This window comes from Cornus florida, unplaced genomic scaffold, assembly GCF_030987335.1.
Source record: "Cornus florida cultivar Cherokee Brave unplaced genomic scaffold, ASM3098733v1 CherokeeBrave_3.0.0_Hap2_Chr07, whole genome shotgun sequence".
Classification (NCBI taxonomy): domain Eukaryota; kingdom Viridiplantae; phylum Streptophyta; class Magnoliopsida; order Cornales; family Cornaceae; genus Cornus; species Cornus florida.
The window spans coordinates 82,743,868-82,771,114 of NW_026775577.1; the positions used below are offsets into that span (position 1 = coordinate 82,743,868).

Consider the following 27,247-nt stretch of genomic DNA (forward strand, 5'->3'; position numbering starts at 1 on the left):
TAACCGAAAGTTTTTTTTTTTACAAAAAGGAAACAATTTAAATGATTTTATACAACCGGAATTCACTACATAATGTGTACAAAGTGGCAGCTCTGCTTTCAGAATAAAAATAGCAGCAGCCTGATTCTTTTCGCCTAATAAGGATCAAGAAGAGCAGCCTCTTCTTCCTGCCAAAAATAAATAAAAAAACAAACAAAAAAAAAGTGAATGAGCTGCATTCAATTATGAATGTCTCTTCTGGGCAGAAAGGGAAAAAAATACCACTAAGGCGTTAAACTCAGTCTCCTCATCAATGGCACTTATTATGGCAGGGTCGTCCAACAGATCCTGTTTTGAAGCAAGAAACAAGACATAATATGAAGTTTCATTTGTTGAGATACAGCAGCTAATGCTTAATATTAGCTTATTCTAGATGAGACACAGCACCTTGTGGGGTTCTTTCTCGTAAGAGAGAAGGCTCAGTGTTTCAAGAGCAACAAAGTGTAGTACAAGAATAGTTAAAATAATCAAAGCCATACAGGCAAATAAGCACAATGCAAACACATTATACATAAACTAGTGATATCTCCTCCCAACCAGACAATTTACTTAAACGGACCAGAGTTAACAGCTAAGCATTCCGGATGGTGGCCCAAACAATAAACTCAATTTATTCAAATATAGGTACTCAAAAATCCTATTGCCCACTGTGTTGTCAGGGGCTTATTTGTTATTACTTATATAATGTTGGGGCTTATGTGTAATTTCTGAAACTTCTTATTATAAATAGAATGTGGTGGAAGGATGAAAGTATTGTTTCATTCTTTCTCTCTTTCCCCATCTCTCTCTCTCTTTTTCTCTCATCCGCTTTCTTCTCTTTTTCTTCTTCTTTATCACTTACTCTTGATTTGATTATATCTTAAAGTCACCACACTGAATTATAAGAAAATAAAAAGAAAAATAGTTCAATTGGGCTTGTTCGCCTAGACGTGTGTTCGACACTTCATGGTTGTGTCCATAATTTAAAAATAATTTATATTATTTCGTACACTTGGCCGACATATGTCGAACCCTTGTCAACACATTCCAGACACTTCCAACATATCCTACACTCTTCGTCTTGTATAAAATAAACACATAACAATCCAGGAAACAACATTGTGAACATACATCAGAGTGTCCAACCTCTTTTTCTTTAAAACATTGACATTAAACACATGTTATAATGACAAGATAAGAGTGTAATATCATATATAATATAATGTACTCTTTTTTATATTTGAATAGCTTCATCTTCTAACTTAAGTAACTTTAGTATAGAAATTATCAATTAATTAAAGTTCTATAATTGTCTTGATCAATAGAAATATAAATGAAGAATTACATTTATATTAGTGGTGTCCACACCGTGTCCATGTCCTACATTTTTAAGATTTGACGTGTTGGCATATCCGTGTCATATCGTGTCCGTGTCCGTGCTTCTTTTTTAAGATTTGACGTGTTGGCATATCCGTGTCATATCGTGTCCGTGTCCGTGCTTCTTAGACCTCAACTACAATCCTTAAACATCATTGGCACATCAAAACTTACCAACCCTAATTTTGTGACACCCGATTCTCAAAATTATAAATATTTAATAATGTCAGAACCTCATATCATGCAAACATTTCTAAACCTTAATTTAAGTTGAGGAATGCCCTGATTTCCCAAAGTTCCAGGAGTATCGAAATAATGTGCAACCATAAGAACCATGGTAGGAAGGGCTACTAAAATGAAAAGGTTCATTAAATGCTTCGTAATCTAATTTTACAGTGTAAGAAGAAGTGCTAAAACACCATTCTTGAAAAGTTAGTGAAATAGTTTAACAACAAAAAAACATTACAAAAAGCAATTTAATTAAGGCAACACAATAATCTCCATACAAGTGGGAATTCCTCACAAAAGGATAATAAGCACGGTGAGAGAATGTGATAACAGTAAACAATATCTATTCAAAAAATAGGATTGCTTACATCATCAACAATTTGCAATAGGCCGTTATGATCCTGCATTGAGAAAAAAACATGTAGGAAAGAGAAAATGAAACTTCATATGTTCTGCTTCAAACTCAAACACAGGAAACTCAAGAATTAATGAGGGAAAATAAGTTATTCTAAGTATAGAAATTTTGAAATTGCTAACGGGCTCTCCAAAACTAGCAAACGGGATTGAGTAAGAAATAAGAGAAGGAAAGTATGGCTTGAAATCAGGAAAAGCAATACAAGTTTTCTTATGTTATGCATATGAGAGCTGATTGTTACCTTCATTGCAACAAACAGTAACGGGTCAGATGGTGTATAGATCATGTAGTGGCTACCATCCTGCATGGAAGAAATTTTAAGCTCGTATCAATTTATCATCATTAGCATCAAATAAGATAAATCTTTTCTTATGGCGTCATTATAATGTCTGGCTAAATTGATGTAACAATATCATAATACAAAATATAAAATACCATTCGTAGTAGCTGTTCAGATATGAGATATAGAGAAATACACAAATGGTGCCAATAGCCCAAGCTTCTAATAGTACAACTGACACCAAAAATGTTGGAAGAGATTGAATATGAAGGAAACAGAGCATATCATTAATACACAACTTCTCCAAGAATTATGAGGTTTAATAAGAAAGAAGAATCGAAATTTCGACATTGTTTCAGTTGAGTGTAAAAGGCTCTTGTAAAGCCACAAATTCTCATTAGACATACTCCTAATTTATATTACACACTGAATATTACATAAAGCAGAAAGTAAATCAAATCACTGATCCTATGCCTCTAATAGGCAAACGATGAAAATTATATCATATAAAATCAAATTAAGATCAGATCAAATCCCTATATTTTCTCCCAATACTACCCCTCAAGCTGGACGGAAGACATCGACTAAGCCCAGCTTGCCAATACCAGAGTGAAGAACAGATTGTCCTATTGACTTTGTGAACATATCGGCAAGCTGATTAGTAGAAGAAACAAAAGTAGTATGGATAACTCCACAACGCACTTTCTCCCTGAGAAAGTGAATATCAACCTCAATATGCTTTGTCCTCTCATGAAGAACTGAGTCAGATGCAAGCATAATAGCAGACCGGTTATCACAAAAGAGTGTTGATGGACTAAATATAGGGAATCCTAGCTTAGTCAATAGGGAACGAAGCCAAAGGATCTCACAAGTCACGACGTTATGTTTTTTACTTTTCCAGGAAATTAAATTGCCCCCATGAATAATGTTTTTTCACTTTTCCAGGAAATTAAATTGCCCCCATGAAAAGTACAGAAACCGGAAATAGAGCGACGAACAGTCAGAGATCCAACATAATCAGCATCGGTGTAGCACGAGATAAGAGGTTGTGGTGTGGATCTGTAGAATAGACCAAGTCTTGGGCAAAACTTAAGGTATCAAAGAATTCGGTATACTGCATCTAAGTGTGAGGTCCGAGGAGCAGGCATGAACTCACAACACTAACCGCAAATGTGAGATCAAGTCTAGTGGTCGTTAGATAAATTAAGCGGCCAACAAGGCGCTGATAAGCAGACGGATCTGGGAGAAGGTCTCTAGACTCGGCACGATGCCGATGCGTCTAATCCATAGGAGAGGAAGCAGGATGATACCCAAGCATACCAGTGTCCTATAGGAGTTTTAGTGCATACTTTCGTTGAGAGAGCGAAATGCCATGCCTAGAGCGTGCAACCTCAATACCAAGAAAAAATCGAAGAGGACCTAAGTCTTTAACCTCAAAAGTCTGCCCAAGATCTATTTTTACCTTGTCAATAAAGGGTTCATCATTTGTTGTAACGATTTTGTCATCAATATATACTAAGATATGGCAAAACAATTTTCTGGACTACGACAGAAGAAACAGGTGTGATCTGAGTGACATCAAGTGAACCACATAGAAATAACTACATTAATTAATCGGTGAAACCATGCCCGAGGTGACTTCTTCAGTCCATATAAGAATTTTAGAAGGCGACAAAATTTCCCAGAATACTCCCCCTGAAGCCGAAAACCAGAGGAGGATCTATATAAATTTCTTCTGTCAAATCCCCGTGAAGAAAGGCGTTCTTCACATCTAGCTGGTGAAGAGACCTAGAGTAGCAAGCCGCTAAGGAAATAAGAAGGCAGACAGTAGTCAGCTTGGAGACCGGAGCAAAAGTGGCATTAAAGTCTTCCTCGGAGTTTGTGTAAATCCCTTCACGACCAACCTAGCTTTGTGGCGATCAACAATACCATATGGTTTATATTTAACTGTAAATACCCATTTACAGCCCACAATCCTCTCTCCTTGTGGTAAAGTAACAAGCTACACGTCTTATTTTTCTGCAAGGCATCCATCTCAACAGCCAAGGCTATTGTCCAATGTTAGTCTTGCAAAGCCTCATATACAGTTCGAGGGATGGAAATAGCTGAGGTGGCAGCAAGGTAGGCCTAGTAATTGTGCGAAAGTCCTTGATAAGAAACAAACTAGGTAATAAGATGATTAGTCACACAAGTCCTTTTATCTTTGCAGAGAGCAATAAGCAAATCAGAATCAGAACTAGGCGATGCAGGATCTACAACAGAAGTAGGCAAGGTAGGATCTGGAGTAGAATTTGGAATAGCAGGGTTAGGATTACCTGTACCAGAAGAGGGCAATGGCAGGGTAGCATGTTAAACGTGAAGCTCGGGCTGAGCTACAAGAGGAGATGTTGAGGATAGAATTGGTGCAGGCCGAGCCAAAGGTGAGAAAGTCACTGATGGGAGTAGAAGAAGATGGAACCTGCAAAAATGATGTGCCAAAGAAATGAATATCTTCGAAAAAGGTGACATCAAGAGAATGAATCCGACGAGTGGTAGGTTCAGAACAATGGTACCCTTTCGACATAGTTAAATAACCTAGAAAAAACGCAACAAATAGCTTTATCATCAAGCTTCGTACGTATAGGATATCGGTCCTGAACAAAACATGTACATCAAAAAACACGAGGAGTAATAGGGAAAAGGGTGATGTCTGGTCGCAAAATATGTAATGGAACCTACCCCTTAAAGTTCAACTAGGGGTTATGTCTGGTCGCAAAATATGTAATAGAACCTACCCCTTAAAGCTGCAATGAGAACTACCATATTCCAAAAAGATTGAGAAACATGCATACCACGTAAAAGACACCGAACAACACTCATGAGATGACGATTTTTACGTTCCGCCACTCCATTCTATTCCGGTGTATAAGGGTATGTCAATTAATGAAGAATCCCCAATTTATTATAATGAGACCGAAAATCATTACAGATTTACTCCCTCCAATAATCTAACTGGATGGTTTTAACCTTAGTCATACAATTCGCGTGTGAGGCTCACGTTCCCAAGCTCCGTACACGGATCGACGAGTTGGGAGCAAAATCGTGTTTAATTCGCGAACTCAGTTTCTGAATTCGCGAATTCAATATTTGACCCACAATCCGTGAGTATCCGCGTGTATCCACATGCAGAGCCGCCAAATTAATCGATCGGAGGCTAGGCTTCGCTTCCCTTTGCCTTTGTATCATCACCAGACTTGAGGTTGACTTAGACATCTACAATTTCTTCTTCATCGAACTGATCGATCGAAGGCTTCGTTTGCATCATCAACGGAATTGAGGATTGATTTAGACATTCACAAAAGTCTTTGATTAACTGATGCAAATGACCCTTTCTCTTCAATTAGACATCTACAATTGCTTCATCACTAGATTGATTGATCAGAGGCTTAGTTCGCTTCTGTATCATCATCGGAATTGAGGATTGAGTTAGACGTCTTTGATCAACTACGCGAATGAACCTTTCTCTTGCTTAGTGTTAGGGGCCTTGCCGCTACTTTGCTTGAATGAGATTGGGTTAGGTCGTATCTAGTAAAATGAGGAGCGAGGGATTAGGGTTATGCTTATGAAAATGGACTATGGGCCTAGTAAGTAGATTTGGACTTAGGGATGTTTTTTTAAAAGCATAACATTGTATAAACATAATTGGGTTGGACTAGTTTGGAATTTTGGGCTAGGTTTAGTTATGAACTGAAATAAAATAAATGGCTTGTGGTGAGTGGATGCCCAATTGTATGGATTAAAATATAAATGGCCCTTGTTTAGGACATGGGCCTGGTTAGACTTTTATTATATAGGCACTCTTTGAGCACAATTTGATGTAATGCATTAAGCGAGATAGTTATTTGTAAGAAATAAATGTAGACAATACTTCAGAGCATGATTTAAGTAAATAAACCCAAGTACAACGAGAGTAATCGTCAATAAACAAGAATTGAAGATGTCCCATAGGTGTACAGCCCGTCCCTCTCATACCCCCTATCAGGAAAAAAATTCACTGTGCAAGAAAGAAAGTCACTGCGCAGGCCAATGAATGAGTTAAACGGCTAACAGATAATAAGTTAAGGGAAAGGTTAGGAGTATGAAGAACAAACTTTAAAGATAAATCAGGAGATAAAGGGGCAGTACCCTTACTAATGATCGGTGTAAAAGAATCATCAGCAAGGCTTACCTGCCCGAAGGATGCTTCCATATCCTAAAAATATAGAGACTCACCAGTCATGTGATCGGAAGCACCAGAATCTATGACCCAAGTTGGAGGAACAGTACCAGACTGAAAGGCATGGAATGCAAATGGGGTATCTAAGTGAGATGCAGTTGATGTAGCTGATGGGAGAGCTGCCTGTGATAAATGATCTCGGATAATAGACCCAATTTGTGTATGCAATTAATGCATATCAATACATCTAGGCGGAGGAGCATGTGGTGCATGGACGCCAAAAGACTCGGCAATAGCAGCAGTAGAAGAAATTGTAGTGCTGCTAGATCTGAGGTGTGGGTAGAGCTGGAAGCATCGATCCTTAGTGTTAGCAGATATGATAGCCACGATTTATTGAATGACTTACCATATTAGCAGAGATTTGATTATGCTATAAAATATGCTGTGATTTTATTTAGATTTGATTTAATTTCGTTTCTTGTAATATGAGCATATACTCTTTTTATCTATAAATACTAGAGCTGTGAATGAGTGATTCATCTCATTCAAGCCTGTACACAAATCTCTCATTCTTCTTCTTTTTATATTTCTTCTCAGTATCAAAGCCAACACCTTTCCACACCTTTCAGCAGCCTTGCTACTTGTGTGACAGCCACCTTAGGCTATTTATGACATCGTGTGACGTAGCCTACACATGTTTTCCTATGTTACTGTTTTGTAATCGAAAACAAGTATTTTTAAGTTTTACAATTTATTTTCTACTCTTCTAGGCTTGGGTAAATTGGGATAGTTAGTCTCCAACACCTAGAAGGGCTTAGGTTAAAAAAATTTTGTCTACAGAGAGGTTCCGGATATTAAGGAGAAGGTTGTCTGCAGGCCCTTTAAGTTGGGCGGTCTTGAGATTAGGAGATTGGCCCCTTTCAACAAAGCGCTCCTAGGCAAGTGGTTATGGAGATTCGGCAGCAAAAGACATAGGTTATGGAGGAAGGTTGTTTCATGTCGTTTTGGGGAGGAGAGAGGGGGATGGTCTTCTAGGCCGATCAGATCTGCTGTCAGCGTGGGGGTGTGGAAATCCATTGGGAAGGGATGGGTTTCTAAGCATATTAGATTCAGAGTTCGGGAAGGAAGGGACGTCCGGTTTTAGGAGGATACTTGGTACGAGGATCGCCCATTGTCATGTTTGTTCCAAAGATTGTTCAGGATTACTGTTGATAGTTGACTGTTATTGACTCGATAGCAGTAGGTTGTCTTGGGATGTGCGGTTCCGGCTATCCTTTTAGGATTGGGAGTTGGATGACGTCACTGGCTTGCTGGACCTTTTGTATAGACAAGAGGTGGATGGTACTCGTTGGGATTCCTTGACTTGGGTGCCTTCTTCGCAAGGGACTTTTTAGGTCCGTTCCTTTTTTCTCTGCCTCTCCGGGTTTCACGATTCCAATTTCCCGTGGAAAACGGTTTGGCATTCGAAGCCTCCTCTTAGGGTGGCCTTTTTTGTTTGGACTGCAGCTTGGGGCAGGATGACCCTAGACATTTTTTTTTTTTTTTTTTTTTTTTTTGTTTGGATAAGTAAAATGTATTAGAAATCGTTCAAACGGAGAATGCGTCCCAAGAGCTATACAGAGGCCGAAACCAGAGACAAGGTCCTAAGGACCTACCAAACCCAAAAAATCAATAAACTAATCAATGGATGTACAATTTCTCCTCAAAACCCAACTAAAAAGAGAGCTAATAATATGAAACTTCAAGGCCCCTAAGGAAGATTCCTCCCCTTCAAAAGATCTTTTATTCCGCTCCTTCCATAAGCACCACCAAACAAAGAGGAACCACCCTCCAACACTCACAGGCATGGGCTCCCACACTACAACCTCGCCAAGCGTCAATTAACCCCCTCGAGGACCGAGGCATAACCCAATGGACATTGAAAATGCCAAAGATAAGGCTCCAACAGTCGTGAGCTACAAGGCAATGCAAAAAGAGGTGATCCACAGACTCGCCACTCCTCTTGCATAAACAACACCAATTGATTGTAATCTGTCTTATCTTTCTCAAATTATCTAGGGTCAAAATCTTGCTTCAAACAGCAGTCCAGACAAAGAAGGCCACTCTGAGGGGAGCCTTGGAATGCCACACCTTTTTCCAAGGGAAATTAGAACCATGAAAATCAGATAAACAATGGAATAAGGAACAAACCTCGAACCTCCCCCGAGGAGGGCACCCAAACCAAAGAGTTCATGCCACTACCATCACCCTCATGTCCGCACAACAACTTCAACAAACCCGCAACCTCCTCCAACTCCCAATGCATGTTTATCCACGGCAATCCGAAAAGTCTGGGAAAGGAACGAGCCAACGGGCGATCACCACAACATAAATCCTCCCAGAACCGAACTCCCCTGCCATCCCGTACTCTGAATTAAATATGCTTAGAAAATTCATCCCATCCCTACGAATGAATTTCCAAGCACCCACGCCTCCAGCGAATCTGACCAGATTTGAGGACCAACCGCCTCCCCCAAAGCGACACACAGCAACCTTACTTCAAAGACGATGGCGCTCACTACCAAATCTCCACAACCACTTTCCCAAAAGAGCCCTGTTGAAAAGGGCCAACCTCCTAATACCCAGACCTTCCAATGGAATTGGCCTGCACACTTGATCCCAACGAACAAGATGATACTTGAACTCGTCCTCCTGTCCACCCCATAGGAAGTTCTATTGAATTCTTTCAATCCTTTCAACTACTGAGACAGGAATTGAAAAAGGGATAGAAAGTAAGTAGGTAGACTCGACAGTGTACTCTTCAAAAGAGTAACCTTCCCACCCTTCGAAATATATTGCTTCTTCCAACCAGCCAGTCTCCTTTCAAAAATCTCTCAATCATAGGATCCCAAACTCCCACCTCCTTGACGGAGCACCCAATGGCAAACCCAAATAGGAGATAAGAAAAGAGCCCACCCCACACCCAAGAACTGCAGCAAGAGATACGGAATCCTGAACCTCTACAGGGACAAGCATGCTCTTTCCTACATTAATATTCAACCAAAAACTGCCTGAAAACAAACCAAGACACACCTCAAATATCTGAGCTGGGCTACATCAACATCACAGAAAACCAAGGCATCATCCGTAAACAGTAAATCAGAGATTTCCATCTGATGATCCACGTCTCTACCGACCCTAAAGCCCTTGATAAATCCCAAATTCACTGCCCTTATAGCCTCCATAATAATAAGGAATAAAAACGAAGATAGAGGATCACCCTGTCTCAAACCCAGAGAGCTACCAAAAACCCATAGTAGATCCGTTCACCAAAACAGAGAATCTAATAAAGGAAAAACAAGCCTCAATCCATCTCCTCCATCTCTCCAAAACCCAACCTTCCTAGCAGATACAACAGAAAGCTCCAACTAACATGATTATACGCCTTCTCGATATCAAGCTTGCACAAAACTCCCGGTTCATTGCTCCTCTGCCTAGAATCCACACACTCACTAGCAATAAGAACAGATTCAAGAAAGTGTCAACCACCAACAAAAGCGTTTTAAGACTCAAATATAACCCCATCTAGCACCACCCTCATTCTCAAAGCAAGGACTTTAGCAATAAGTTTATAAATACACCCCACAAGAAGCGTTCAACGACTTCTCAAACCTCCCGTGAGAATAAAACTCTTGAAAAGTGCCCAAAACCTCACTCCTCCTAACCACTTCCCAACTCTCCAGCAGAAATCTCATAGTAAACCCGTCCGGTCCGATCCCGGCAACTTATCACCATTGCAGCTCCTCAACGCCCCCCTCATAGAAAGGAATCTCTAGCACATCCCTCTCCAACACAGAGATAGAATCAAAATGAAGGCCACCAAGCCTAGGTCTCCAACCGACAGTCTCAAAGTAGAGCCTCTGATAGTAGGAAACAATCCCCCCACACACGTCCTCCTCCCTATGCATCTCCACTCCATCCACATATATCCGCCCAATATGGTTGCCCCTCCTATGGGCGTTAGCGAGCCTATGGAAGAATTTCGTATTGTGGTCTCCCTCTTTGAGCCATAAAGCTCGGGATTTCTGTCGCTATGAAATCTCCTCCATAATGGCAATCTCCGCTAACTCCGCCCGACTTTCTGCTCTCTGGGAACGCTGAAAATCCACAATACCATCCACCCCTTCCAACCTATCAATCTCAACAATATCGGTTAGCGCCCTGTTCTTCCTTCATTCTAAGTTTCCGAACACCTCCTTATTCCATCTTTTGAGCTCATTCTTTAGGAAGCGAAGTTTCCCAGCTAAAACAAAACTCTGAGAGCCGACCACCAGAGTCGCCTCCCACCAAGACCGAACTCTATCCTGAAAGTTGTCAGCTCTGAGCCACATATTCTCGAATTTAAACGGGGATCTTCAAGCTCTCAATCCCCCACAATCCAAAACCAACGGAATGTGATCCGAAGTCACCCTAGCCAAAGCTGCCTAAATAACATCCAGAAATTTCTCCTCCCAGTCCCCTATAATCAAGAATCTATCCAACCTGGAAAGAGTAGGCAAAACCCTGCCACTAGACCACGTGAAGACCGCTCCCTCCTAGGGTAAATCGATAAGATAATAAGCATCAATAAACTCTAAAAATTATGCCATTGTCCAACTCCCACCAATAGATCTCTTTGTCGGGGACATTACAACATTAAAGTCACCACCCACACACCAAGGAAGCGACCACAACCCCTTCACAAAACTGAGCTCCACCCAAAGCAACTCTCTCTCGCCATCATCCACCGGCCATACACCCCAGAGAAAGCCCATCTAAAGTCATCCTCCTCCAAATTAAACACGCATGAGATAAAGAACCTCCCTCTCCAAATATCCGCATGAGTCAACCATCTCCTATCCCACATGACAAGGATACCACCAAAAGCATCCAACGCCACCCATTTCACAAACCTACCTCCCCAAAGGCTCCTAGGCACCCTATCCAACATAGAAGCAATCTTAGTTTCTTGTAAGCACACCACATGAGCCCGCCACTTTCTCACCGCCAACTTAATCACCTTCCTCTTGTCCAAATCATTTAGACCACGGACGTTCCATGAAATAAATCTAAGCTTCATAAGGAAACAAAGTCATTCACCTCTCCTCCCTCCACTCCTCCCTCTTCCTTTCTCCCTCACCGACCCTCCTTCCCCCTCATAATTCATGTAACAAATAAGATTCTTCACCTCCCTCCCCTATCCATGAAAGGGGGTTCTTCCTTCTATTTCCCCTCCTTCCGTACTTGTTCACCTCCCCTGCTCTCCCCTCCACAGTCGCATGAAGAAGCGAAATAGCCTGTTCCTTTTTTCCTTCAAAAGAGACACCCAAGAGTTCGCTAGTGATCCCAATATTGTCCTTCACCCATTCCTTACCTAAGTCAACATTTCCCTGCACCAAACCATCCGACTCCAACCCTTCCAGTCTCACCACAACCAAAGGATCCACCACCCCCAAATTAGGATGACCCTCCTCTACCCACAGAACTAAATCAAGAGACCCAACCTGCTGGTCCCTCACCCCACTACCCACACAACACTCCAGCCCCTCCACATCATCTACACATGACATCCAATCAATATCTCCCCCACCTTCCGATCTCGCAAACTCCTCAATTCCTGAACCAACAAAGCTGCCGACTCATCGCTAAGGGTGATATGAATGTCCTTACCAACACAAACTGTCATGTTCCCTGAAGTTCCACATAACCCTTCCACGTGAGGCCTCAACACAGTCCCTCCTACCTTTCCACAGAGCTCCGAACTCTCAGTTCTCAAGCAGCTAGGCTCTAATAGCCTCCCCACAGACCCTTCATAGAAAGGGTGATCTGAATGTCCAGACTTCAAGGGATTTGATTGACGTTTGGACGAGCCAAAGGGTGGGGGCTCATGCTCGTGACTTTTAGAGGGTGACCCCCCTTTGTGTTTGATGGAGTCTTTAGAAAGAGCAGAATAGAAGATCTTTTGATGGGGAGGAATTCTCCATTGGGGTGTTGAAGTTTTCTATTATTTGTTCTCTTTTTAGTTAGGTTATGGGGAGAAATTGTATATCTTTAAGGAAACGTGGACTTTTTGTGTTCTTTGGGTCCATAGGACTCCCTTTGTTGATTTCGGTTTTTGTAAAGCTCTTGAGACGCGTTCCCTTTTGAACGCTTTCTAATACAATTTTACTTATCAAAAACAAATGGAAAAGGTTGTATGGCTATATGTAAGCGGGCAGCGCTCCTTAAAAAAAAAAGTATGTATTTGGATTTTTCGGGAATGGTCTAAGAAGACCCTCTGATTTATTAACAGAATTTGTGGTATTTTTGGAGTTTTTTTATTGTCGTGTAACAGATTATGGCAGATTCAGGGTCCTCGACTGTTAATTGTCTTGCCTCAAGTTCTATAGGTGGAGGTGCCATTTTTCCCACCAACTCATCAGAAAATCCAGGACTTCCAATCACCATAGTGAAGTTGGATGGCTCCAACTATTTGATTTAGGCACAGCCTGCCAAGATGATCATTGGTGGCAAAGGTAAGCTTGGCTATATTACTGGTTTTGAGAAAGAGCCAACCGAGTCAGAGAAGGCATATCCACAATGGTTTGTAGATAACGCTACGGTTATGTCTTGGCTAGTTAATTCGATGCAACCAAACATAGTCATTGGCTATATGTTTTGAAGACTGTTAAGCAGATTTAGGACTCAGTTCAACGCACTTATTCTTAGAGGCAGAGTAATGCACGAATTTTCCAGTTGGGGCGAGAAATCACCAAAATTTCTCAGGGTGACTCAACACTTTTAGGTTACATTGCCAAGCTTCGTGCTATTTGGGAGATGTCATATTATGATTCCTTCCTCTTGGAATGATCCAGATGATGTAGTTTTATATGCAGGGATTGTGGAGAAGAATCGAGTGTTTTAGTTTCTTGCCGGGTTGAACGACAAGTTTGAGTATGCTCGTGTTCATTTATTGGGCTTATCTTCATTCCCTACTCTTGAGGATGCATACTCCTTTGTGTTGTCAGATGAGAGCGGTCGGACTCATGCATTAGGTGTTGCTTCTGTTGATCGTTCTGCTATGGAAATTCGGGTTCCCAACCTTTCAGGAATTGCACCATCCCAATCAGTTCAGAGTTCTACCACCGGTCCTCCTCTAGGACGACAACATGGGCGGTGTGACTATTGCGGAAAAATTGGTCACATCAAATCTCGTTGTTATGCTCTACACGGACACCCACCGCAACAGAAACAACAGCCTCGATCCTCTGCACATTACAACCAGTCTCGCTGTCAGCTCCTGACAACTCGTCTCTACGTCTTCTACCACAGTTACCTTGACTCAAGCTGCTTTGGACAACAATTCTTCAACCAAATGGAGGCATCATCTCAGCCAACCTCCACTTATGCCCACTCAGGTACTATTGCGTCTGCACATAGCGTATCTACATCTTCGATGGATCATTGATTCTGGTGCTTCAGACAATATAATTGGTTTGCCCTCATTCTTCCAACCTTATAGTAACTACTCTGGCCATCGCAAGGTACGCCTCGCGGATGGCTCTCCATCTTTCATTGCTGGGAAGGGTCACATATCAGTTACTCCTTCATTAACTTTGTCAGGTACACTTCATGATCCACAGTTGACTACAAATTTTATTTATGTTAGAAGCATTACTAAACAATTAAATTGTATTGTAACGTTCTTTCCCTCTCATTGTATTTTTCAGGATCTGGTGTCAAAGCGGACGATTGGCAGTGGGCGTGAAGTGGACGGTCTATACCTATTAGATGATCTTTTGCACCTCAAGCACATTCAGTTTTATTTTCTAATTATGTTTCATCTAATAAAGCCCAGCTTATGCATTGGCACATGCGTTTAGGACATATTTATTTCGGTTATTTAAAACATTTATTTCCTTCCTTATTTTGTAACGTGGCAGTCTCAGATTTATCCCGTGAGACGTGTCACTTGGCTAAACATGTTCATTCCAATTATTCTGCTAGTAGTAATAAATATGCTTTAATACCTTTTGATCTTGTTCATTCAGATGTGTGGGGGTCCTTGCCCAGTTACTTCTAATCTTGGATTTCGATATTTCGTGTTGTTCATTGATGATCATAGCCGTGTTACATGAGTTTATCTAATGAAAACCAAAAATGAGGTGTACACCATTTTTAAAAAATTTATGGCAATGGTTTAGACTCAATATGGTTGTACCATTAAAAAAATTAGATCTGACCAGGGTACGGAGTACACTTATGGGGAGGTACAGCAGCTATGTATAGAATTTGGGATTGAGCATTAGATGTCTAATGTTAAAACCCCTCAACAGAATGGCCGTTCTAAGAGAAAGAACCGCCACATTCTTGACTTAGCCAAAGCAATTTGCATTGGCATGAATGTTCCCCGGTCATTTTGGGGAGACGCAGTTCTTACAACCGTTTACATCATTAATATGACTCCTAGGTTCTTAACTTTGCAGCCCCACTCTCAATCTTACAACCCAATTCATCTCTTTTTTTATTCCTCCATGAGTCTTCGGGTGTGTGTGCTTCGTTCAGCAGTTGGGACAGACTCTTACAAAGTTTGACCCCAAGGCTTTGATGTGTGTTTTTGGGCCATTGTCACTCTCAAAAAGGTTATAGGTGTTACCATCCTCCCAATCATCTGCGGTTTATATCCATGGATGTTTCTTTCTTTGAGCATACACCATACTATAGTGGTCCAATTGGTTCTCAAAGTGAATGATTCCCATTAAATATAATTGATGATCACCTTCTTCCGTCTTCAACTCTTCAACCTTTACCTGTTTCGTCTTCTATGATTTCTCCTCGTGATACCCCTTCAGCAGGGAGAATTGTTCCTTTTCCACAGGTTTATAGTCGAAAACAACAAGTACAAGCTTCTACTCCCACGATCGACTGCCATGTTCCTTCAGCACCAACTCCGCCTTCTCAAGCTATTGTTTCGCTTGATGATCACCCCATTGCTCTTTGAAAGGGTAAACGTTCTTATACATACCCTATTTCTAATTTTGTTTTTGATTGTGCTCTCTCACCCTCCTATCGGAGTTTTCTTGTTTCTGTTGCCTCGGTTCCTCTTCCTTCTAGTGTTGCAGATGCACTAGCACAACCTCAATGGCGTGATGCTATGATAGAAGAACTACAAGCACTGGAGAAAAATCAGACTTGGGACATTGTTCCGCTTCCTATTGGATGAAAGGCTGTGTTGTCGTTGGGTGTTTACAATTAAGCATAATCCAAATGGGTCAATTGCCCGGTTGGTTGCCAAGGGTTATTGTAACGACCCACTCCACCACATGGTATGATATTGTCCGCTTTGGGCCTGAGCACGCACGGTTTTGCTTTTGGGCTTTACCCCAAAAGGCCTCATACCAATTGGAGTTACACACCTACATATTTGCACTTTACCTTTCCATTTCCCAAGCGATGTGGGATTGTGCACCCGTAGCTCACCAGTGTGGTAGCCTGCCAATGTCTCGCACCCGCCCACGGCACACCCGCCCACAAGGTCATCACAATGCCTTTTGGGATAAAGCCCAAGAGTAAAACCGTGAAGGCTCACGCCAAAACAGACAATATCATACCATGTGGTGGAGTGGGTCGTTGCAAATGGTATCAGAGCCTGATCCAGCCGGAAGTATGCCGACGGGGACGTCGGACCTCCAAGGGGGGTGGATTGTGATGACCCTGTGGGCGGGTGTGCCGTGGGCGGGTGCGAGACACTAACAGACTACCACACTGGCAAGCTACGGGTGCACAATCCCACATCACCTAGGAAAGGGAAAGGTGAAGTGCTTATATGTAGGTGTGTTACTCTAATTGGTATAAGGCCTTTTGGGGTAAAGCCCAAGAGTAAAACCGTGCGGGCTCAGGCCCAAAGCGGACAATATCATACCATGTAGTGGAGTGGGTCATTACAGTTATGCTCAGACTTATGGCATAGATTATAAGGAGACTTTTGCCCTTGTTGCCAAGATGAATTACCATCCATGTATTATTTTCCGTTGTTGCGATTCGATCTTGGCATCTATTTCAGTTAGATGTCAAGAATGCCTTTCTCAATGGTGATTTGCAGGAGAAGGTGTACATGGTTCCCCCTCCGGGCTTTCGTTCTCTTGCTCATTCTGGTATGGTCTGTCGTCTTCGTCGTTCCCTGTACGGCCTCAAGTAGTCTCCTTGAGCTTGGTCTAATCACTTTGGCACTGCCATGCTCAAGTTTGGTTTCCAATAGAGTGCAACCAATCATACCTTGTTCTTACGTCATTCAGGTAGTATGACCAATTTTTCCAGAGGGTGCACATATGGTAGAACTCCACCGTCCATGGTTACTGCCACGGCCACGACTGCAAGTACTAGATGGTTTAGAAGAAGCGACTAATGCCATCTAATCAATGTCAGGTGCAGGAAGTGTAGCAGGAGCCATCGAAGGTGTAACCTAACGTCAACAATCATCCCCATCAAAAATAGCATAAGCCTCGAAAAGAGAGGGTAGAGGTGTCGTATTCAGAATTTAAGCATAAAGGGACTCAAATTTTGGATGAAGTCCCATAAGAAACTGATAAATCTAATGGCGCTTATGTCTAGCCTTAATAATCCTTGAAGCCTCTGCTGAGATATCCCGAAGGGGCTCATAGTGAGCAAGCTCCTCCCAACTTGACTGGAGGAAGGCAAAGTAATCTGCAACTGATAGCTTGAGATCGTCTTGGGTAGCTCGTGAGATATCTCGATGCAACTCATAAATTTGGGTGTCATTGCGAGCATGGACATAAGTCTTACTGAGACCAATCCATAATGTGTGTACAGTTTCATGATACATAAACATATTATAAATACACTGCTACATAGAATTGAATAACCACCCAAGAGTGGTACAATTATCAATGTCCCACAGTGTAAACGTGGGTTCAGTAGGTGCTGGTTTTTTAATAGTGCCCAATAAATATCCAGTTTTACCCCAACTCCCTAAATAAAGTCTCACTGATCTCGACCAAGATGGAAAAAAATTTCCCATTTAATAAAACTGTACTAATCCTTTGGGCTTGGGAACTATGCCCATAGGTTACGTTATCCTTAATCTGAACAGATACCATTTCTCAGATTGTGATGATATAGAATCAAATTGCAGATTGTAAATACTGTTGTCTGCAAGTCACGAGGGCTGGAGAAGTCTTCCAAGCGAGCAGCTCTGTCTGCAATTGTGAAACTCGGCCAGACAATTCATCAACAACATGTAGTGACCCTTGCAGAAGTCGACTAAGTATGAAAAGAGGCTGGATGATTCGTCAACAGCACATAACGACCGAGCCGGTCGTTAGTTTAGAGAGAGACCCCTCTACCGCACGAAGCCATGGAGGGAAGAAGAAATACCCCCGAGGGGTTTGCATGGGTGTGGTCTAGTTGTTGGTGACTGAAAAAATTAAAGAACACAGAAAAGGCGAGGATGAACCAGGAGAAGATGAAGTAGAGCTCAAGCAGTGGAGTGGAGTGGAGTGGAGTGTGTGTCGTGCTCTTACCCCTAATTTATATTACATAAGTGGAAAGTAAATCAAATCACTAATCCTATGCCTCTAATAGGCATATGAAAATAATATCATATAAAATCAAATTAAGATCAGATCAAATCCAATCCCTAAAGATACTCCCAATACAGATCAAATCCAATCCCTAAAGATACTCCCAATACAGATCAAATCCCTATATTTTCTCCCTATAGTTTCAATGTGCAATATTAAAATTTCTGCAATGAGCCTTTTCCTTTCTTTTTACTTTTTATGTTTTCAGTTCTTGGGATAGGGCGAGGTAGAAAGACAATTGGCTCAAAAAATTATTTTGCACACGACTCATGATACAACAAAAGGAATGTTTCATGTAAGTTGAGCACAATGAAAAAATATCATTTAAGATGTTTTTGGTCACTTACAACAAAGACAAGCAACTGCTTAAGAAACGAGAGATTTATAGTTCAAGTAGATGGATTATTAGCACAAGCAATCCATTTCAATAAACCTAAGTAGATACCTTTCAACTCTAGTTTCATAAGTAATCCATCTCAACCACAACCATAAACCTAGGCAGATAGGAAATGATGAAGAAAACAATAAACCAAAGTAGATACCCAACTTAAAAACAATTTGGAAAGGCCTTGGGCAATGGCGAAGAGAAATCTTATTAAGTAAAATTTTCAGACAAAAAGAAGAAAGAGTGGAAGGAAACTAGGATCTAATTGCAAGCCTAATATTGTTAATACCCATTAGGAGCTGCCACACCATTTTAACAATGAAAGCATATAAGCATTATAAATACTCACTTCACTAGGTGAAAAGCATAATTGTATGAGAAGAAAAGGCTAATATAAGTGTGTCACTTTTTATCCAAACAGAGCACCATTAAACAGTTTCTAGAAATCAAGATGTTCTAAACTATATTCCAAAATTAAAATGATAAGTTCATAGAACAGATCACAAACACATTACCAAATGGAAGCATGTAATTTCTATGCCTTCGGTTGGCAAGCCATCTACATCTTGACCATCATCTGCAAAATTGTGAACACGCAGTGTGGACGAAACTTGAAATATGTCTCAAAAGATACTATCCCAGTAAATAATTACAATAATACAAAAAAAAATTTAAAAAAAACCCTTTTCATTGAGAAGTAAAATCAGATTTTAAAGCCCACAATGAGATGAAGAGCATATAAACAACTTTTTCAAGTTGAATTAGAGTCAACATACCATCATCATCCTTGCCTTTGCCCCATATGGATGGCGTCGGCCACATGAATTCTCTTTTTTCATTCTTACCTATTATATACCATGTCTCCTCAAATTAATGTTTTAAATTCATGTTTAATTACTTCATTCCATGTATGTTTTGGTCATCCTCTTTGTTGCTTACCTTCTAGGCAAACAACTTTTCCTCTTCTAATGGGTGCATCTTCAAATCTACGTTGTACATGACTATACCACCTAAGTCTACTTTTTCAAATTTTATCAGAAGTAGTGGCTATTCCTAGTTTTTCCCTGACTCGTTCATTACCAATCCTCTCACTCCTATCATCTCCATCATATTATCCTCATTTCCGCTACATGAGTGTGTTATTTTTGTTTCTTTTTCATTGCATAGCACACTATTCCATAAAATATAACTAGCTTAATTACCCGTTCCATAGAATTTTCCTTTTATTTATTTGATATTCGTTTGTAACAAAGAATACAACTAGTTTGCCTCCGTTTTGTCCCCCCTTACTCCAATCCTGCTTCCTACATCACCATCTATTTTTCCATCTATTTGTAAAATTGACCCTAAATAACAAAAGTAGTTATTTTGAATTATTCTTTGGTCTTGAATTCTAATATGGGTAAAATGCTAAAAAAAAAAAAAAAAAAAACCTCTAACTTTTATTTTTACAAATAACCCCCCTAAAGTACTAAAAAAAGCTGACCATAACGGAATGGATGGAATAGTATCATGTGCATAGCACATGAGATTTTAAGCTGTAAAAACTCTATAATACCCTTTCGGGTAAACTGCAAATAATAATAATAATAATAATAAAATCCCTCAACTTTCATGATTTCGTGATTACCCTAATGTAGAATGGATAGAAGTTTGTTGGTATGGTTAGCTTTGGTTGCAACTGGAGCGTAGAAACAATTAAGAAGAGACGTAGATAACAAAATTATAATAGAATAGATAGAAACAGAGTAGAGATAGATGCAAGAGATAGAGAACAGAATTGATGGAGAACAGATAGAAACAGAGGCGAGATAGAGAAGAAAAGAGATGTGAGAAAGACTAGAGAAGGAGAGGGAGGAGAAGAGAGAAGAATTTAGGGGAGGAAAACTGAACTCAAATTCAATATTCAAACTCAATCCAAAAACTGACCATATGATTTACATATATGCCTATTTATAGGCACCAAAAGCTTCCTAGTTCCTAGAAAAGCTTCCTCCATAACCTTCTTAACAAAAGCTTCCCTCAAAAGTTTCCTTTATAACTAAAGAAACACAAAATATCTAGGGAAACTTGATAGCATAGAAAGTACAAAATATGACTGTCAAGTACACAAAACAGCATTGCAAAAACATCACTGAAGCTGCCATTGCATCATAATCAGATTGCAGCCGTTAGGTTAGCTGCCTATGCCTGGTTTGTATGCCAGCCTATTGTCATGGGCCTGGTGCTTTGTTGTCCGACCCAAAAGCTTAACCTATTAGGTGGTGCTAACCCCCAACCTTATATGCCCAAGACCCTCCCCATCCAGATCCGAAGTGGGACAAGAATCCATAACATTCTCCCCCATCCAAACCCGCAACGCCCTCGTTGCAGTTGGCCCACCCTGCCTACCCGTCCACCCTAACGGCGAGGGATCCGGTACCCAATCCGGATACCTCCATGTGTGTGGGCACTTGGCGTGACACCGGATCAAGTATTGGGCCTGCTCTGATAGCATTTTTCACGGGCCGGGTGCTTCACGAGCCTACCCAAAAGCTTAAGCTATTAAGTGGTTCTAACACCCAACCTTATATGCCCAAGACCCTCCCCATCCAAATCCAATGTGGGACAAGAATCCATCACACTATGCTCTACATCATACTCCCCTCAACTTTCACTTTTGCACATAACCCCCTTAAAATATTACAAAATGCTACAACACCTCTTGAAAGTGGAGGGATTTTTCTTTTTTTTTTTTTTTTTTTTTTTTTTTTTTTTTTGCAGTTTACCTATTTTTTATTTCTTCAGGGGTAAAATGGTAAATCAGACACTATTTTGGGTAAATTGCAACTTTTAGATAGTTGAGGGGTTAGTTGCATCACCAGGGGGTATTTGAAAATCCTTGACAGTTGAGGGGGGTTATTCACAGTTTACCCTTCTAATACTTATATTATCATTTTCTGCTACTTTATCAAATTTACATTTCATGTGAACTGTTTTGGTTTTACCATTTTTTATGCCTTTTGCTCTTGAACTCTCTCTCCCTGTTACAGAGAAGAGGTCCCCAATTTAAGAGACAATTTGAGAGACTGCTCTCCCTTGTCAACTTTCTAAAACACTGTTAGAATTCTGTAAACTTACATCAACTACCGTCAGTAGCTGCCACCACCATCTTCAGCAAACCACCATCACAAGATTATCACGATACATTACGTTTCACCATAGCCCTTTCAACTGTAACCACCACCACATCATCATCACAGTGGTTGACAGCAACGCAATGTCACCATTGCAGGCTGCTACTGATTCCCACCCACTGAAATGCCGTCTACAGGTCCCAAACCATTCTCAACTGAATTTTTATAGTACCATTTTGGATAACTCCCAATCATTTGTTTAGTTAAGCTAGTAATACCCAAGTAAAAGCACATGTAAATCAATAGATAGAAAGCTCATCACCATCTTAATAATGCTCAAGTTGAATTCATGAATAAGTTATGAAAATCTCCAGATCCAACTAAAAAAGGGGTCTATAGTGCTTCAATGGTTAGACAAGCACAGAATAATTATAGAATAAGAGCATTGCCTGTACGAAATTCAAATATGTCCTCTTCCCTGTAGCAAAATCCTCCCCGAGCCGTGTAACAAAACCTGATTGGAAGACACAAAGCAGAAACATGATATCAAAACTATTAGAAGTGAAAAGATAAAAATGTATATATGGTTTAACAAGCAAAGGAAACAAGCACAAGCACAACCTTTAGAGAAAGAAAAAAAAAATGTACATCGGTGACCTTACCCGCTATATACCAGATGCATGTGTATCTTGGCAAGGGCATAGGCTGCTGTGGGAAGGATAGTTTCAACTTCTTCATCACTGACCTAAATGCAGATAGATGCAGATTATAAAAAATGTGAACTCAAGTTTAAACACACACATATATCCCTATTTACATTTAAATAGAAGAAGGATGATGAGTGGATCTCCTTCTCACAATAAGCAGCAAAATGTTAATCGTATTTTTAAAAAACAATCTCTCAAGTCGCAACCATAAAGAAAGAATCTCTGAGGGAGAAGCAGCAAAACAAGGAAGGCATCCTACAATGGAAAATCACGGCATAAAAATGCAAACAATAGCTTACATGTAAAGTTGCATTTGCTCTTAAAATCTTCCTTCAAATACATACTATACACCATTGCCCTGTTATGAGGGTCGTACTGTCCTTTCCATCGGTTTATTAGTTTAGGGCTTCTTGTATTTTTTGTATGTATTGTATTCTTCTTCAACAATTTTGAATAACATACGGCTGGATTGCTTCCCTCTTCTTCTCCATGCAAACTTCACATGGTATCACAGCCATTCAATTATAGCATTGCAAAGACAGTCATTGTTCTTCTCATCATTGCAATCGCAAACATGCCCCTCAATCGCAATTGAACAATTTCTGAAATTCCCCAAATGGAAGTTGCTTGATTTCTGCAAGCTTGTGTGTTTGTTTATTTCTTTAAAGCAATTGCCAGAGCACTTAGCGGGGGATTTGGAGGCTGCAATGTGTGTGTGAGAGAGAGAGAGGGGGGGGGGGGGGGGGGGGGAGAGGCAGTATCGACGAAAGAGATAGAGGCAGGGATGGCGGCGGTGGGGTGGGGAGAGGGAGAGGGAGAGAGAGGGGGGGCAGGCATTAGTGTCATGTGGTGGTGGTCGTAGGAACTCTTGATGGTGGAGAGAGATTGTGGTAGTGGCAGTGTTATCAAAGGCCTAAGGCGCTAGAGGTCCGTTGGAGCCTAGGCGCAAGGCGAAGCACGCGCCTGAGTAAAGAGAGGTGCACAACTAAAAATTTAAATTACTATTAAAGCATATTCATATTCCATATTAAAGGCACAACTGTTGTGAAAGGCACACCTGGGCACACAACAGGGCACAAGCGCAAGCCTGTATGAGCCTAGAGCCTAGGCACACCTTTGACAACAGTGAGAAAAAAAGAGTTGGGGCAGCGGCTTTGACTTCTTTATCTACATGTGTGGATTAGTAATATGTAATATAAATATGTTAAATGAATATTTAATTTCCAAGTTTTAATTTACACAAGAAGAAAAAACTTACAGCTGACCATCCGTCAATATTTGTGCTCTTCAAAATCTGAACAGGCCTGCAAAAGCAAAACTATACATTAAGTATACTTTTAGAAAAGGGAAAAACATTTAATAGTTGACAAGAGATGTTGTGTAATGCAATCTCACTTACGTATCAACTGGGCAGAGTAGCAAACACTCATCCCCTCGTGAACTTCTAAACACTCTCCTAATTATGCAGTCCAATGGGAAATTATTGGTAGAATCAACCTGTCCAAGATTTCATTATAATTTATAAAATCAAGGCCATGCAAGGACCAAGATAGAATAATACCCAAAAAGATGTATCACAAAACTGCAGTTGATAAGCATTTTAACATATTCTTGTAAAGGGAATATTTGTCATAATCCATAGTGGTCATTATCTTCCAACAAACCAAATAAACAATGTTGGTGTATCAATACTATTGTGAAAACATCTCCCTAGTATATCCCTTTGGGCTACCTTAACTCTGTTTACTTTATTTCTATATTTTCTTACAGTAAAGATTGGTAGATCACAATGTTGATAACAACTAAAGCTAGATATAATGGGCCATAGGTCAAGAGAGAATTTTATTCATACAATTATATTAAGGAAAGGGCTGATTAGGAATGTGAGTGTTTACAATTTGATTTAAGAAAGGGTAAACTACCATTGGGCCATTGGCCTGGGTGGTATGAGCTCTCATAGGTTGAGAGAGAATTTCATTCATACAATTTGATTGAGGAAAGGGATAATTAGGAATGTGAGTGTCAATAATTTGATTAAAGAAAGGGTAAACTACCACTAGGGTAATGGCTCAGGTGGTAAGAGCTCTGCTCCCCAAAGGGGAGGTGAGTGCTTCAAGCCCTACGCAGGGCAATGTGGTGTGTGAATGTGTTGCTTAGCAAACCCAAAAAAATGGTAAATTACACTGATGTCCACTGAGGGCAAATTACACTATCACCAATTGGTATTGCATGTGTAAGAGGGGTGAGGAGTCGGTTAATCATCTTCTATTGCTTTACGCAGTGGCTTGGGAGAGCTTGTCTATGATCTTTACGTTGTTTGGTGTCTTATGGGTTATGCCAGAGTCCCCAAAGAGCATGCTTGAGGCTTAAAGAGGATGTATAGTGCAGAGGCATGCTCATGATGCTTAGAGGGTGGCACCCCTTTGTTTGTGGTGGGGTTTGTGGAGAGAGCGGAACAGGCAATCCTTTGATAAAGAGGAGGTTCTGATTTGGCTGCTTAAGTTCTCTATTGTGAGTTCTTTATTTTTTTGGATACAGGGATCAATTTGTAAATCGGTAAGGGATACAGTGGATTTTTTGGATATCTTATCTACATAACATACTTTGATGGTGTAGTTCTTTGGGATGCTCCCCTCTTGAGGGTTCTTTTAATGAAATTTTACTTACCAATAAAAAATAAAAAAAGTGGTCAAGCTTATGGCTATTCGTTTGAAGGGAAGAGAATAAGCCTAAGGTTGCGGAATGAAAAGAGATGAAAAAGTTAAAGAAACATTTTTTACATTTTAATTATGTTCAAACAATGTACCAAAGTTTGCAGAATTTAAGGCAAGGAGGCAGCAGTGTGGTAGATTACACTGAGGAATTTTATGAAGTAATCTTGGAGGTCGAGCCAAAATTTGACGACTTCCCCTAGGGGGAGGATAATGGCATCATATCCATGCAGAAAATTTCCTACAATTTTGGAAACACCCAAAAGAGAGAGAAAGTGGGGAAAGGGCAAGAGATACAGATTTTCTAACATTTTTTAAATTCTCCCTTTTCCTTTGAAATTATAGCTGGTAATAAATCCATCTATGGCTGGGATTGAGTAGGAAACACAATATAATTTGGCATTGCAAGGATTTGTGGGATTATTATTGTTCTAGTTTTTTTACCTATCAAAAAAAAAATTTATTGCTCTAGTTTTCAGATTAAGTTGTAGAAATAGATTAAGATAATTTCTTCATCTTGAATTCTTTGTAAGGCAGAGGCAGCATTACTTGTGGACATGAAATTCAAACCAAAAGGTACCCGTACCAGACAATATATACAATCATGTATATGCATAATCATGTATATGCATAAAGATATACATATAGATGATGTTTATATACTATGGAAGTTGCAAGAAGAGACTTACAATTGTAGCAATTCTCTTTTTTGAAACCATGAGAACCTGTCCGTGTTCATCCACTACAAACCCAGCCGGAGGTTTGGGTAGCGGGAGAGGATGGTATGACTGCGACTTGGACTTGGACTTGGACTTAGACGACGAGGCATCGACACTATCATCATCTTCATTTTCAACATCATCTAAACTCAACCCCTTCAAAGCATCATTACCAGCACTACCCCTCTTTTTCCTGGGTGGCCTCTTCTTGACTGAGCTGCTCTGTTGCTTGGCGGCATGGCAACAAGGGAATCGAAGAGTTCTAGGGTTACGATTGTAGAGCGAGACTGAGACTACGAGTGAAGGACGAGATTGCACCTTAAATCGTGGCTTTAGAAGTGAAGCAAGAATGGTGAGGTTTGAAGAGGTTGATATGGGGGTGGTGGAGAAAGAGAGAGCCATGACTTGAAGGAAGAGCTGTATGCTGCTATAGTATGCTGCTGTGCTCTGCTAAGCTGTGTTACGCTGAGAGAGAGAGAGCAAAGTGCCTTTCGCCAAATGACGATACCCAAAATGATACAAGGCAGAAGTTTGAAAAAAATCCCTATACTATAAAAAAAAGTTGCATAAAACCCACTGAACTAATTTTGTTCTCAAGTCAGTCCTCCACCTTTCCAAAATGAAGCAAATACCCTCTGGAGCCAAGCGGAGTGCACTTTCCGTAAATTTGTGATACACCCTGCAATATTATTTTAATGCCAAAATGCCCCCTCATGTGCTATAAAATGTATTGTTTGCCTCACAAACCCATTTGCAAGCAAAATGCGGCAGCCCCTCTTTCTCGTCTCCCATCCAACAGTAATCAGGCAATTCCCAAACCCATTTGCATCAAAAGTTTCAGATTTTATCCCAATTTGCATCTATAAGTTTCACTTTTTAGTACAAATATGCGCGCGCGCGCGCATCTATATGTTCACATAAGTAGTATTTTTATTAACAGATTTGAAATTTTTTTTTTTTTTAAGCAGCATATATGGATGCATCTATGACTTCAAGAAACCCGAATCACTTATTATATCAGGGTAGAATTAAGGGCGGCTTAATATAATTTGAGACCTTAGGCAAAATATATAAAAGTGGCTTTCTAATATCTAATATATATATATATATATATATATATATATATATATAGTCAATCCAATTAGAAAAATGAGGAAAAAAAAAAAAACAAAGAAAAAAAAAAAGTTAAAATATGAATATGGAAAGTTTTACAAATTTCGGAATATGAAAAAAGAAACGTGAATGAGGAGCTAAGAGAGAGAGAGAGAAAAAAAAAAAAAAAAAAAAAGAAGATAGATAGATAGATATCTTTTGACCCCTATTAAATCTCTATTGGTCAAGGGTACAAATAAAAATTGTAAGGAGGTTATAATATAAGGAAATAAAAAATAAATAAATAAAATTGGGGCCTTTCTATTTGACAGAGTTTAATAATAAGAAGGAAATAACATTTTTTGAAATGTTATAATATAAACAAAAAAAAAAATTGAAAGTTATAA

At 40.2% G+C, this 27,247-nt stretch overlaps 1 protein-coding gene across 2 annotated transcripts; it reads right to left on the reverse strand.

Moving 5' to 3' along the window:
• On the reverse strand, positions 1-26,276 carry LOC132267348 (uncharacterized). Of its 2 annotated transcripts, XM_059768507.1 has the most exons (10): positions 25,719-26,275; positions 23,718-23,815; positions 23,577-23,622; positions 22,274-22,356; positions 22,061-22,125; positions 19,011-19,072; positions 2,280-2,339; positions 1,992-2,024; positions 262-327; positions 1-167 (listed from the first exon to the last, which is right to left on the reverse strand). In XM_059768507.1, the coding sequence occupies exons 1-10, from the start codon at positions 26,148-26,150 to the stop codon at positions 135-137; spliced, it is 978 nt and encodes a 325-aa protein (XP_059624490.1). In that variant the 5' UTR covers positions 26,151-26,275; the 3' UTR covers positions 1-134. The 2 variants fall into 2 exon arrangements, with proteins under 2 accessions (XP_059624490.1, XP_059624491.1); XM_059768508.1 differs by lacking the exon at positions 1,992-2,024 and having other exon boundaries at positions 25,719-26,276.
• Positions 26,277-27,247: the final 971 nt, after the last annotated feature.